The 13211-nt window shown below is 52.7% G+C and overlaps 1 protein-coding gene across 1 annotated transcript in view; it reads right to left on the bottom strand.

The window, feature by feature from the left end:
* The window catches only part of SMARCD3 (SWI/SNF related, matrix associated, actin dependent regulator of chromatin, subfamily d, member 3), a gene marked incomplete at its 5' end in the record, with an annotated part of 16045 nt that extends 4814 nt beyond the window's left edge, over positions 1–11231 (bottom strand). The window contains 5 exons of the mRNA XM_010138540.1: positions 1724–1885; positions 2708–2809; positions 3291–3386; positions 3965–4087; positions 11067–11231. Coding sequence (XP_010136842.1) covers positions 1724–1885; positions 2708–2809; positions 3291–3386; positions 3965–4087; positions 11067–11231 — 648 coding nt within the window. The remainder of the gene's footprint in view (positions 1–1723; positions 1886–2707; positions 2810–3290; positions 3387–3964; positions 4088–11066) is intronic.
* Between the last annotated feature and the right edge of the window lie 1980 nt (positions 11232–13211).

Below are 13211 nucleotides of genomic sequence, written 5' to 3'. Positions count from 1 at the left end.
GAAGAGCCCCACTCCTTCCCAAGCAACACTCATGGCTGCCTTCTCTCCACTGTGGTCCAGAAGCTAAATTCAGAAAAAAACCCTGTGGAAAGGGTCAAAATCTGTAGCTTTTGGAAATTTTCCGTGGAGGAATTGCAGTGTGCTGCCATGGCCCTGCGGGGTTCAGAAACACACGAGTTCCAGCCTTTGCTCCCTCCTGGGATTTTTAATGCTCTGAACAGGTTCAATAAACAACCCCAAACAATCCCAAACATCCCCAAACAACCCCCCACTCGAGAGTGACTGTAGAATCCAGATCACTTTGTTTCTACTCTCCTAAAAACACCCACGAATCTCACAAAATACTGTTGTATTTTGTATTTTCAAAGGTGGAAAAACCCATTTTAAAAACCTTCTTTATATAAAAAGGGGGAAAACCCCTTTAGGTTTATTTCAAGCGCTGGTCACTTTAAACCGCTGTAGGGCAAATTAACAACAGAAAATAAAAGCTTAAAAGGAAAAGTAGGGCACAACTTCCATTCCACCACTTACTCTCAACGCTCGCTAAACCATTATTCATTTTTTGTACCTGCCGGAGCTTTCCCTGAGCTGGAGCGTGCCCCAAACCCACCTTCGGGAACCTCCCAAATGAGTGAGGTCAGCCTGGAGCTCCAGCAACACGAAGCCCGTTACGGCAGCGATAGCTCAGGTAACATTATCTTCACAGGAGAACTAGAATCCCCTTTGTGGAAAAGGCTCTTAAGTGGCTCTCTGGGTTAATTCTGGAGGTTGTTGTGAAAGACAAAAAGTCTAAGGTGCTCCTTTCAAACCATCACCAGATCACTGAGGGTATTTCATACCCAGACTTAGGAATCACAGAATCACAGAATCATCCGGTTGGAAGAGACCTTCAAGATCATCGAGTCCAACCGTTCACCCTGCACTGCCAGGGTCCCTAAACCATGTCCCTCAGCACCACACCCACATGGCTGTGAAACCCCTGCAGGGACGGGGACTCCACCACCTCCCTGGGCAGCCCGTTCCAGTGCTGTACAACCCTCTCTGTAAAGAAATTCTCACTAATATCCAACCTAGATCTCCCCTGGCGTAACTTAAGGCCATTCCCTCTCGTCCTGTCGTTCTTAATATGGGAGAAGAGACCGAACCCCACCCCCCTACAACTTCCTTTCAGGTAATTGTAGAGAGCAATAAGGCCCCCCTGAGCCTCCTCTTCTCCAGACTAAACATTCCCAGCACCTTCAGCGGCTCCTCATAGGACAAGTTCTCCAAATCCTTCACCGGCTTCGTTGCCCTTCTCTGAACCCGTTCCACACCTTGTCCTGTTTTCCATGTCTTCTGCCCTTTATAAACAGGGACAGCAAAGGCAAGAAGATGGGTCTACACAGGACTTGGCAGTCCGAACGGGCAGATTATTGAATGTTTCTTAGTTCAATGTGATACATCGGGGGAAAAACAACCCATCCAGTAAAACTAGAGAAAATCCTCCTTCCTGGAAAGGCCATGAGTCCTGTGGGAGGGACGACCACCACGTGTGGCCTGTGACAGCCCCGGCACACGGGGAGCTGCTTATGGCATCGGCTGTAGTGACCACTGAGGCCACGCAGCCCCAAACACCAAAAATCACTACAGGAGGACAAAAATCAGTAGTTTTCATCCATCCAGAATCGGTGGGCGGGTGCCACAGTTTCCCTGTGAACAGCTGCTGCGCCCCAACCAGAGTTACCTGCTGGAAGTACTTGTCGCAGTTGATGTACTCCTTGTCGTGGGAGTCCTGCAGCTTGTTGGTTTTGATGTACTGCCAGAGGGCCTGGATGATGGCGGAGCGCGTCTGCGTGTGTATCCCCAGCAGACGGGCCAGCCGCGGGTCCAGCTTGAACTGCGGAGGCTGGGACAGAAAGAGGAGGAGATGGAGATGGCAATGGAGAGAAAAGCAGACATACAAGCGTGAAGTTCAGCCTGGGGACTCTGCTCCTCAGGAGGAGCCCCCTCAGTGGCAGAGACCGCAGGGATCCAAGTGCGTTCCACTGTCGGTGCCTGGCAGAAGTCTGTCAGGGGTTTAAGAAGGAGGAGGGACATTCTCCACCGCCTGCAGCACATGCTCTAGATAACCACGGCTCACAGGTGGACTCGGGACAGGATCCGCCTTTTCAATAGTGTTGAAAAGTGTTCCAAAACAAGGAAGTTCCAGCTCAAACCAGGAAGTTTAGCTCAAACTGGGACAAACAGTGATGTCAATAATTTGACTTAGGGAGTGGGAGAAGAAAAGGAACTGTCCTTTCTCTGAACCACTGGAGGTCAGCACAGACAGCAAGAATGACGTCGGGATGATGCTTCCTCAGCAGCCAATAACTGCTCAGCTGCCTCACCTCAACAACGTACCCTGGACCACGCACACAACCCACGTGCAGAGGATCCAAGTGCTCTCTGGGAAGCCTGAGGTGGAAATGCATGTTCTCTCTGCCAGCGGGCAATAAACCACCAACACACACAGTGCCAACAATATTCTGCTGGACTGTAGCAGAAATGTACTTGGTGTGTCCCCTTCGAATGTTCAGCCACCCGTCAGCCCGGCACCGTTCTCCTTCATGGGACTACGTGTTGTTTTGAGCCCAAGCACAGTGTTTCCTAAGGTGTGTGACAGGGTGACATCGCTCTGCTGCACTGTGTCCCCCTGGCCGTACTGGCGACGCCAGACGCGGGCACTGACCTGGTAGTCCAACATGAGCAGCAGGGTGCAGCGAACGCTGACGTCGCCGGGCCGTTTCACCTGGAAGCCATCGGTCTCCTGGGTCGTGGGGGTCCGGTGCCACTGCCAAAGCAGAGAACAGCACAGACCGTCAGGCTTTGCTCCACGGGTGCCCGTGGAGGGGCACCTTGCGCAGCGCACCGGGCCAAGAGTCAGACAAGTACCAGCCCTCTGAAGATCCTGCAATTAAAAAACCGCATGCACAAGAGAACAACCGCCCCCCCAAGCCAGTTCTTGCCACTACAGCCCAGCTTTGGCACACCTCCCCGCTGCCACGGCAGCTTCGCTTGCTTGGGAGAACGCCCACTGTGTGTTCACCATTTCACACATCCTGCGCCACGCCATGCACTACGTCATCAGCACATCCATGGTTTAGGACTAAATAGATTCTGTTAGTAAAGATTCTTAAAAAGAACAGAATTTCGACATTGTCTGAAATGAGATAATGGCTGCAAGGTAAAGTCACCACAGCAGCTGAGGGACACCGGCTGCTCTGCCTGTGCTGGTGTCAGGTCTGGGTCCAAAGGGTGAACAACCTTCTTACCTCCACCAGATGGTTGTCGGGTCCATAAAGATCTTTGTCCAGTTCAATAACCAAACTCTTAAAAAAGGACGAAAACTTCCGTTTCTGTTTGCTGAGCTGCAGAATCAGAAGAAGTGGAAATGTTTAAGGCTGCGTGTATCAGCCCGTGTTCTGTGCTTCCTCCTCGGGCTTTCTCTTTCTCTGGAATGTTAATGCCCACACAGACCACAGGTGTGACCAGCCTCTTTGAGCCTCTGACACTTGCAGGGTCAGATGGAAAAACCTCCGCAGGGGTGGGACGCTGCACACCTAAGGGAAGACCCTGCTGATCTCCCCAGGAACCGGGGCTACTTACTTCTCCTTGTCACCCTGCCTCTCCCAAGACACGGTGTCTGCTGTGGCACTCCCACCCCTTGACCTGAACCCTGCCAGATCTCTTCAGGGAATGTCTCAGGGCTGTCCTCTCCACCTCCTCCTCTACCTGTCCCATCCTCGAGTCTGCTCCACTTCCCACTGCCCTCCCCATCGTCCCCATTATGGCCTTAACCCTCGCTCCAGCTGGACATGGAGCACTCCCAGCCGCAACAAGCCCACGCTGCCATTCGGCGATGCCTTGTCTGAGTTGGTGTCCCCAGCGAAGGCCACCACCCCGTGGGATGGTCTCTAGACCCTGGGCAACCCCAGGGAAGCCATACATCGTCCAGGAGCTTCCCCTCCACGCGCAGCTCCCAGGAAGCAATGCTGCCGTCGGAGTCATCGGCGTCGGACTTCGCAGGGTTAAATGTGTTGGAGATGTAGAGCCTCAGTTTCCGCTTTTGCTGTTGTACAAAGAGAGAAAAGGAAAGTGCACACCCACTTAGGGCCAGGAGCCGAGGAAGCCACCGGCAAGGTGACAGTTACACCTTTAGCAGAAAATCGGCGTGTTTAGTGCAGCTGCACCAGCTGAACTGGGATACTCCGGTTATACACCGAGAACACACTGAGGAGCTGAACCTGGAACTTCCTTGCAACAACTGTCGGCTCTACAAACATGCTGAGATCCACCATGGCTGGAGAAGGACAGGAGGCTGCAGGGCCAAGCCCACGAAGCCACACACCCTCCCTGCACTGCTAGGAAGTCGTAGGAAAAGCGCAGTACGATGCCGCTGCTGCCCAGAGCTGGACTGGATCACCCAGGTTCAGCTGCAAACCTCTCGTACAGGAACATCTTCATAGTTCCATCAGCTCAGTTTGCAAATGGCATCACGAACACAGCGGATGCTGCAACCTGCATGTTGGGCAACTCTTCATTCCACCACCACGCAGAGCCTGGTAATGTTCTTCCCACAGACACTCCCAAACACCCCCCCCCACTGCCTCATCTTCCTCTCTAACTGCCTGTCACCCTGACTGGCCCTGGGACAGTTTGCCGTGAGTGGAGGAAGGGCTGGGCTTCACCGCTACCCCAGCTGCCAGCTCTGTGCCACACTCAACCCTGCCGACCTGCAGTCACCCTTAAAGGCTCGCAGAAGTTCCCCTGTCACTGCACTGGGTTATGGCTCTGCCATTTCTCACAGAATCACAGAACCGTTTGGGCTGGAAGAGCCCTTTCAGCTCCTCCAGTGCCCCCGTTCCCCCAGCACTGCCAGGTCCCCCCTGGCCCCTGGCCCTCAGCACCACCTCCACACGGCTGGGAAACCCCTCCAGCCATGGGGACTCCACCACTGCCCAGGGCAGCCTGCGACAGCCCTGCACAACCCCAACGGGGAAGAGATTCTGCCTCCAGGGATGGTGACAGAGCTCTTCTCTCCTGTGCACCGTGTGGAAAATCCAGCCACTCACTGACACGTGGACTCCAGAAATGATATTGCTAAAAAGTGCTTTGGGGCTCTAATCTCAAATATCTGTTTATAATACAATGATGAACAGGCAACAGATGTCAAGCTAACACACTCAAAACAGCCCTCATTCAACACCAGGAGGGAGCACAAGATGTTAAAGCTCCCACATATGTCTGTGGAAACCCATACTCCTTCTCCATCCTTTCCAGCAGGACTTCTGGGGGTAAAGTGCTCTTTTGTGAGACAAAATGTGGGTTTTTTAATGCCCCAGAGTCTTTATTTGGTGTGGAGGACTTGAGAAGACTTCACATTCCTAAATCCCCAACTCCTCAAATCACCTCGCTCACCTCACACACTGTTTGTAATCTTACCCCCGTCCTGCTCAGATTACGTATAAAACTCTCTCTAGGTACATAATCAGCTTTTTCTTAATAGCTCCTCCTAGGTTCTCTACCAATATCCCAGGTCTGTAGCACCAATTCTGTTTCCTCTTCTTTTGACTTCCAGAGACATGATCTCCATTCTCTGTCTTTCCCTGGAAACTCTTCCTCTCCCCACGTCCAGACAGGAACCGTGTCAGTCTCCTCCGAGCTCTGACATTTCATCCCCACGATCATTCTCTGCAGGAACATCCTCATTCAGATCCGAATACTCCAGAGCTCTCCCTTTCCCCAGCTCCAGCTGCCTGGCACAACCCGCCCACACTGGTAACAGCACCTGACTCCTCTGTGAAGCACAGCACACCCTCCTCGGCCGTTCTGACACCTCACCACTTCCCTTCCAGTCTCACACCAGCTGGATGCAGCTCCCACTGCAGGACGGGCTCCCGCTGGGTTCCCCGCACCTCCCCTGCTCTGCCGCGGTCAGGGTCTGACCATCGGTGCTGGCTTCTCTCTCCCCTCTTCACGGTGTCTTCTTCCATGCAAGGAATTCTCTTCTTCAGGTTTAATTCCTTTCTCAGTGTAACCCCTCCAGACCAGCCCACACCTTCCATCTGAATGGAGCTTAGGGCAACCATGAACAAGGTCCTCGTAGCGGCTACCTCTAAGTTATCCATGTAAAGATATCTCTAAGTTTACTTGCCACGTATCTCGATTTTGGATCGAAACCCACTTGGCCTCTGGCTCCAGCCTGTTACAGAGACCGCAGACACCCTGTGAGCACTGTGGAACGCTGAGCCCGTGGTCTCTGCTAAGCAAAGACATTTGTCTGACAAGCAAAACGTGTCACCTGCACCGTGGGGGCAGGACCTGAAAGGTTCTGCAGATGTGCAGCACTATGACGGCAGAGATGAGCTCTGAAATGCAGCACAGGGAGACGCTTGCTCTGCCTCCCCGTAAACCAGTCCTATGGGGTGACGGCACGGCTGCCCCGGGGGCCCAGCACCACACGGGCTCTAAACCTGCTTAAAACCTGTGGTAGAGCGCGAGGCAGAGTGAGGGGATAGGAAGAGGGAAAATTCACATTGCCCGGGTAAAATGGAATAAATAAACGAACCAACAAAGGTTTGGTAAACCAGAGTTCCTCTGCTCTTGTGTCCTTGGAAACGGTTCAAGTCCTGGGGCTGGCTCCTGTGCCAGCTACCCTGTGATTTGCGGGCTTGCAGAGAGCTCTGCAGGTCCTTTCTGGGCAGACACAGAGCCCTCTCCTTCCATTCCTTCAGCTCCAGCTCTGTTTGTGCTGTTGCCTTCTCTCAGGAGACTCCAAATTTCAGCTTCTCCTTCCTGCTCCTCACTCCCCAAAGCTGCTGCCAGCACATCCACCTCCTGCGTGTTTCCTCATGAGCTGCTGCTTCATTTTTCCTCTTTCTGCCCTCCCCAGAACCCCCACTGCCGTCTCCTCCCTGTGCACCTCTCAAAAACAAAAATCATCGTTTTCCCTCCTTGATTTGGAGAAATTTTGCTTCTCTGACAATAACAACCTCTTCCTAATGTCACGCCTACCATTTATTCAGGCACCTTCTCCCCATTCGTTCTTGTGCCCACGCTGTCCCTCAGCCTGAGGGTCGACGCTGTCCCTCCCCTCCAAACACGCAGCTGCTCCCAGCCCTCCCAGGTTTTTTGTGTTCACATCTCAAAGCCAAGTGACATTCACAACGTGAATCTTCCTTTCCCCAGGTTGTTCCAGAAGCTCTTTTTGTCACAGGATCATTCTAGTTTGAACTGTTGGGTTTGAGCTTTGATGATGCTGGATTCCAGCAGGAACAGTCAGAGGTGTCACCAGGGGCTGCTGCAGCAGCACTAGAACTTTTTGGGCGCTGCAGGGAACCTCGTTACTGACCCATCCTAAGATGGTATTAAGTATAAGATTGTTCTTATCAAAATAGTAGACCCACCATTAATCATGTTCTAAATCCATTGGCAACTGTTTTACAGCAGAAATTCCCTCCGTTGATGCCAGCCGGCACCAAGACTGACACGACAACAGCAGAAAGGGACGTGGTCTACCTGTGTCCCGCAGAGCTCAAAGAGCAGAGGGGGATCCGCCACAGCTAAGAAGTGACAGAGCTGGCAGGGATCTGGGTTACCTCCTCTTTTCTTTAGCAATCCCCCCCCGCCTTTCTCCACAACTTCCCATGACCAAGACGCTTTGCTGGGGCTGGGTGAATGCTACCCGCTGCATCTGGAGATGGACAGAGTGCAGGTGTGACTCCAGGAGCTCAGTGACAGCAGGGTTCAGAGCATGCGCAAAAATCTCCACAAATTATTTGTTCTGCTGCCCCAAAGAGTATCCCTGGGACAGAACCCAGTCACCAGAAAAGCTGAGAGTCTGCTCAAAGGTCAGAGCTGCAGAGCTCGGGCGGGAGGTGCGGCAGGCGCAGGGCACGCTGAGCAAAAAGCCCCAGCCTGGCCCGAGAGGGCACAGGATCGGGCAGAAACCCCCGTGTTCCGGAAAAAACGCCAGTATAGCTTCTGCCAACAACCCGACAGCAATTCCTCAGCCGTCTTAAAACCTGGAAGAGGGGAGAGAATCTCTGCTTATGGGACCAGGGAGAGGGACACTCTGTACTCCGGTGCTACTGTTCTTTTTTAGCCTAAAAATGGAGAACCTGGGAGCAGAATGTTGAGTCGGAGGAACCGCAGCTACACCCAGGGCTGGGAAACTCCGTGTCCCAGACCAGTTCACTGTGACAGGGTGACGGTCCCCAGACAGGGGTCTGTGGTGTGGGAGAGATCAAACCACTGTCTGTGGTGCAGGAACCTTGTGGGCGGATGGCTCAGGAGATGCTCTTCTTTCAGGTGACCCAATTCAAGCCCCGGGATGAAAATCATCTCAGTATTAAAAATATGTCTCGTCCACAACTGACCAGTTACCCCAGGCTGAGACAACGGAGAGAAACAGGCACTTTTTAGGGCATGATTTATCTATGCTCTTCTAAATAGCTACTCGTGTACAAGGAGAGCCGTGTCCCGAACTCCGCTGCCTGCACCGCCTCCATCTCTCAGCTCGAACGGGAGCCCAGAGTGGCTGGCTGACGTGTAATAAACACAATGTGATGCCTATACTTAGCCAGACAAACCCCATTCCCGAAGCCCACCGCGGCCCCAGCTGTCCGGATTTTCAGTAACGCATTCCTCGGTGATGACATCTCCTCCTCTGGAGCTGAGCCACAGCGTCTGCCTCCGGCGGGCCACGGAGCTATATCTGTACCTCTACACTGGAGCCAAGCAGCCCCCGCTGCCCCATGGCCTCCTAAAAAGGCCCTCCTGGAGTTCTGGGTTGTCCATAAAGCCAGTGCAAGGACTGCCGAGGCGAGCGGCACGCAGCAAACACTGCTCCGTGGGTGAAGAATCTCCTGACAGAAGTAGTCCAAGAACGTTAAGGATTGGTGGAGGAAGAGAAGGGACCTCACGGGCACCAACGGGCAGACAAACAGACAAAGAGGGTCTAGATGGCACAAGGTGGTGGCTGCGAGGGGTGCTGACGGTGGCACTGTGAGCTGGGAGGTGCTGAGGATGTTCCTCCCTCACCCAACACCATGACCCCCAGGTCTCCTTCCTCTCCAAGCAGCCTCACGGCTGTTCAACTGTGCAACTGTTCTCAGATGACCCCGACGGCATCGCCAGGCCCAGCGTATCTTATGTGCTGTCCTCAATCACAAGTGCATGAAACATTTCCCCCTAAAACTTCCGAAATAGAAGGTTCAGACAGAAAAAGCTCCTGAGCAAACACGAGACCATGAACCTGCGGCTCCCGAAGGCTGTTTCTAGCTACGACTCACTCATGGTGACCAAGGTCGCTGTCATTCCACCCGACCCTTCCGAGCAGCCTGGATATTCCACGTACCTCAGACAAATCTCAACTCTTCCCCCATTCCAATCCCAGTCCGGTAACCCCTGTTCGAAGGCAAATATCTCACAACGCCAGGAGAGTTGGCAAGCGATGGAAACGCAGAGATAACTTTTATTGCTGTTACCAATGCTCCAACTATAACACAATGAAAACACTTCACGCCAGAACCACCCACATCTCTCTATTTTGACACGTCTTGAATTTCACAGCTGCTACATGCCAAGTGTGGGCACGCATTCGAAACCCACCTGTCTGAGCACTCGGGGCTGCGAACCGGCTGAGCAACGGGCATTCGCGGAGTCCTCCATGGAAACAGCACTTCCTGCCCTGGACAGTGTCCTGTGTCCTGAGCTTGGCCCCGGCCCTGGGTATCTCCACCTCATGGCTCAGCGCTGGAGCCTCGCCTAAGGGCCAGTTCCCAAGTTAAAGGGTTTGCCACCAAATAAACATCTTCCTGTGGATGTACCAACGTGCGTCTGAGTCTTTGGTTACTTTTAAACAGGGCAAAGCTCCTTGCTGGTGTAAAATAATGGTGTTCACTAAGAAATTAAGACACACCGTTCCTTCTGAGGGTCCAGACCACTCTGTACAACACTCTTTGACTACAGACTTGTGGTTTAAACCACCCGCACTTTGGTTTCCTCTCTGTGAAATAGGTATGCTCATGGAACTGAATTTTTTCCATTTCATTTGTGCTTCATAAACATCAACTGGAAAAACATTGGGGTAAAAGGCTTCTGCCCCTTATGGGATACCGGCGCAGTGACAAGCAGGACGGGGTGCTGCGCTTGGCTGGGCTCGGTGATGCCCATTGCTGTGGTACCGACACGTGTGACAGCTTTACCCTTCAGCAGACACACAGCTCCAAACGCTTCACACTACAGGATTTCCTACAGGAAGGAGCATGAGCATCCGACACGGTCACAGGAACTGGAAGAAGACAGGAGAAGCAGCTCTTCACAGCGAGAGGCCAAACCGCGGAACAGACTGAGAGGCTGTGAAACCTCCACCCTTAGAGACTGCCAAAACCCCACGAGGCCTCGACAGTCCTCTTTGGAGCAGGAGGTTGGCCTCGGTGGCTCCCACACTTTCCTCCTACCTAAACTTTTCAAGATTCAGTTGAACTGACTCAGAAAACTTTGCGAAAGACTGTTGTGGCAGGGGATTATGAACAGTGAAGGGCTGGGCTTGATCTAACAGGGACTGCAGAAAATTCCATCCATTCTTTTCCAACCCCCCTTTTACGGACTCTGTGAAGGTGAGCAGCATTGTAACCATTCTTCTGTAAGTAATTCTTCCTGTTACGTTCTGTCCTTCCGCAGGTTCAGCTTTTGATGGAATTCTAACAGGAAATTTAACACATCCCTTCAGCACCCCCCCTAATCTCTTACTCTCTTCTTTCTAAACATCCCCATACGAAGCTCCAATCCCAGTGTTTGTTCACCCCAAAGCTCTCACTCCCCTCATTAAAGGCTTCCAGCAGCTAGAGCTGGTGATGCCCACCGAATCCCCACCACTCCTTCCCCACGCACGCTGCTCCCCAGCTGCTTGTTCTCAGCTGCTTTGTGTCACCCGTTTCAAAACACCCCTGCTCACAGGACTGTTCCTGAGATCATTCCACCACTGAACGCAAGGATTATTTTTTCCCCCCCAACTCAACCTATGACTTTTTTACGTGACATACCTTCATTGGCCTCTTGAGCGCTTCCTGAATATCCACACGCTTCCGCATAATGGTCTGGTCGAGTTTGCGTTCAAAGGCCAACAGATCCATGTAGGCCTGGGACTCAGGAACCAGCTCCCGAATCTGAGGAGGAAGGAAGGAATAGCCAAGCACCAGAAGAATTGACTGAGCAGCAACACCGACACCTCCTGAGCCCTCAGCCAGATGTGCTGGCGGTGTCCCTGGGACAACGGTTCCCAGCGAGCGGGGCAGGTCTCAGTGGTGTGGCACCAGCACGTGGCTGAAAAGCTAAAGCACAGAACTGAGGCTCACGAGCTCTGAAGACCCCAGGTGGACCCGCAAGACCTGACTCTCAGCTGCTTATTTCAAGGAAGGCTTAGCTACGGGCAGCTGCCGCTCTCGGCAGTGCCAGGTGCGGCAAATCCGTCCTCTGAACGAGAAAAGTGCTGGGTCTGCAGACTCAAAATAAAGGGGGTGTGTTCACGTGGATGTTCTAGAAACAAGTGTTACCCATGGTAAGTAAAATCTGCCGCTTGGGAAATCTACTTTTGGCAACTCATCTTCTCACCTGAGCTGAGACTGACCTTCATGCCCAAGTTTCACCTTGATCAGCTACGAGGTGTCAACTTATGACCCCACCAACTTCCACTGGTCCTTGAACACCAGAGCTAAACGACATCAGTTCTATCAACAGACCCCTTTTTATTTTCCCGTTAGCGGAGGAGGATGATATGTGGTGGGTTAGGAGAAGACCTACAGATCAGAGCTTGGAAAAGGGCAACAATACTCCTACATGAAGAAGTCGGTTCTTAACCGGGAATAACTTGTGCAGGCAGACCACAGAAGAGAGGAACTGTTACATGGCTTGGCTGCTTTTACGATATTCACTCCACCCTTCACCTACAGAATTAAACCATTTAACAGCTGGACCACTTCTGGCCTGCAGCAAGGAGAAACCAGTTGGGATTCCTGTTTTGCTTTAGCGGTCGAAGTCTACACTTTAAATTTGGTGTAAGACGCAAACACCCACGTGACAGACATGCTCTGTTCACTGTGTGCTGTGGGGACACAAGAACCGCTGTACGAGATCACCCCGACAGCTGCCATGCACGCAACCCTGGTCAGGGCGTTTGTGGCCTGAGACACGGTGGCCTGAGACACGGTGTTCGTGGCTCGAGGCATGGTGCTGCAGAACCTCAACAGGCAGGCTGTGAAGAACTCTCCTCTGCTTTCTCTTCTCTGGGATGTGTTATGGTCACAGTGATACTGGGCAAGACCACAGGTCCACTCGGGGCAGCTCTGGCTGCTCACACTGTGTTTTGGTTTCTAACCCCACTGTTGGAATGATCTTCTGGAGACACGATGATGTTCTGACCTCACACTCTTCCCCAGTTTCCCCTCAAGAGTGAGAGGAACCCAACTCAGCTTTCAGTTTTCTCTGAAGGTCACTGAAGCCCAGTCAGGGATCTTGTTGTTTAGGTGACGACGATCCGTGCAGCCTGTCTGGTCCCTTCTCCTCGCATAGCTGGCCCTAACTGCAGAGCTCGCAGCTCCATGCCCGCCTCCTCTCCTCTTCTACAGAAGTTCCGACTGGAACTGTGTGCAGAGGATTTCAAGACCTGAATTCTTCATTCTGGCCTTTATCTATCTCGAGAATCTGCAAAAAGCACTAAGCAGCAGCAGCTCATCACCTGAGGTTTTGAGCGAACAGCTGCAACACAACAACCTCTGGGACAGGACAAACTTCACGGGAGAGCTTCTGTGTCTGCCACAGCACCACGCTTTGGCTTCATCCAGCGACTAAGAAACACCCAGGAACAGACAATACTGTGAGGGGCACCTCCTACAAACCACCCGCAGGGAATTTGGACGGGCCTTCCCATGCTTCCCATGGCTTGTTGGTCACCCGTGTCTTTGACCCAGCCCAGGACCCTCCCGTGGTGCTTGTGCCCAGCGCTCCTGCCCTCAGGGTGGGAGTCAAGGCAGTTAGGGGGTCTGCACCCATGGGGTTTCCTCCAGACGTCTGGGAAAGGCTTCGTCTCCTTCTTGGTCAGGCAGGTTGTTCGTGGCAGGCAGCCACCGTGCTGTCACTGCGTAACTTAGCTTGAGTTGAAAGTCAGTAAAAAAGAAACAGATATGGAAGAG

This window comes from Buceros rhinoceros, unplaced genomic scaffold (assembly GCF_000710305.1).
Source record: "Buceros rhinoceros silvestris isolate BGI_N320 unplaced genomic scaffold, ASM71030v1 scaffold21516, whole genome shotgun sequence".
Classification (NCBI taxonomy): Eukaryota; Metazoa; Chordata; class Aves; order Bucerotiformes; family Bucerotidae; genus Buceros; species Buceros rhinoceros.
Note: the sequence above shows the minus strand (reverse complement) of the source record. Positions and strands in the feature narration are given on the sequence as shown.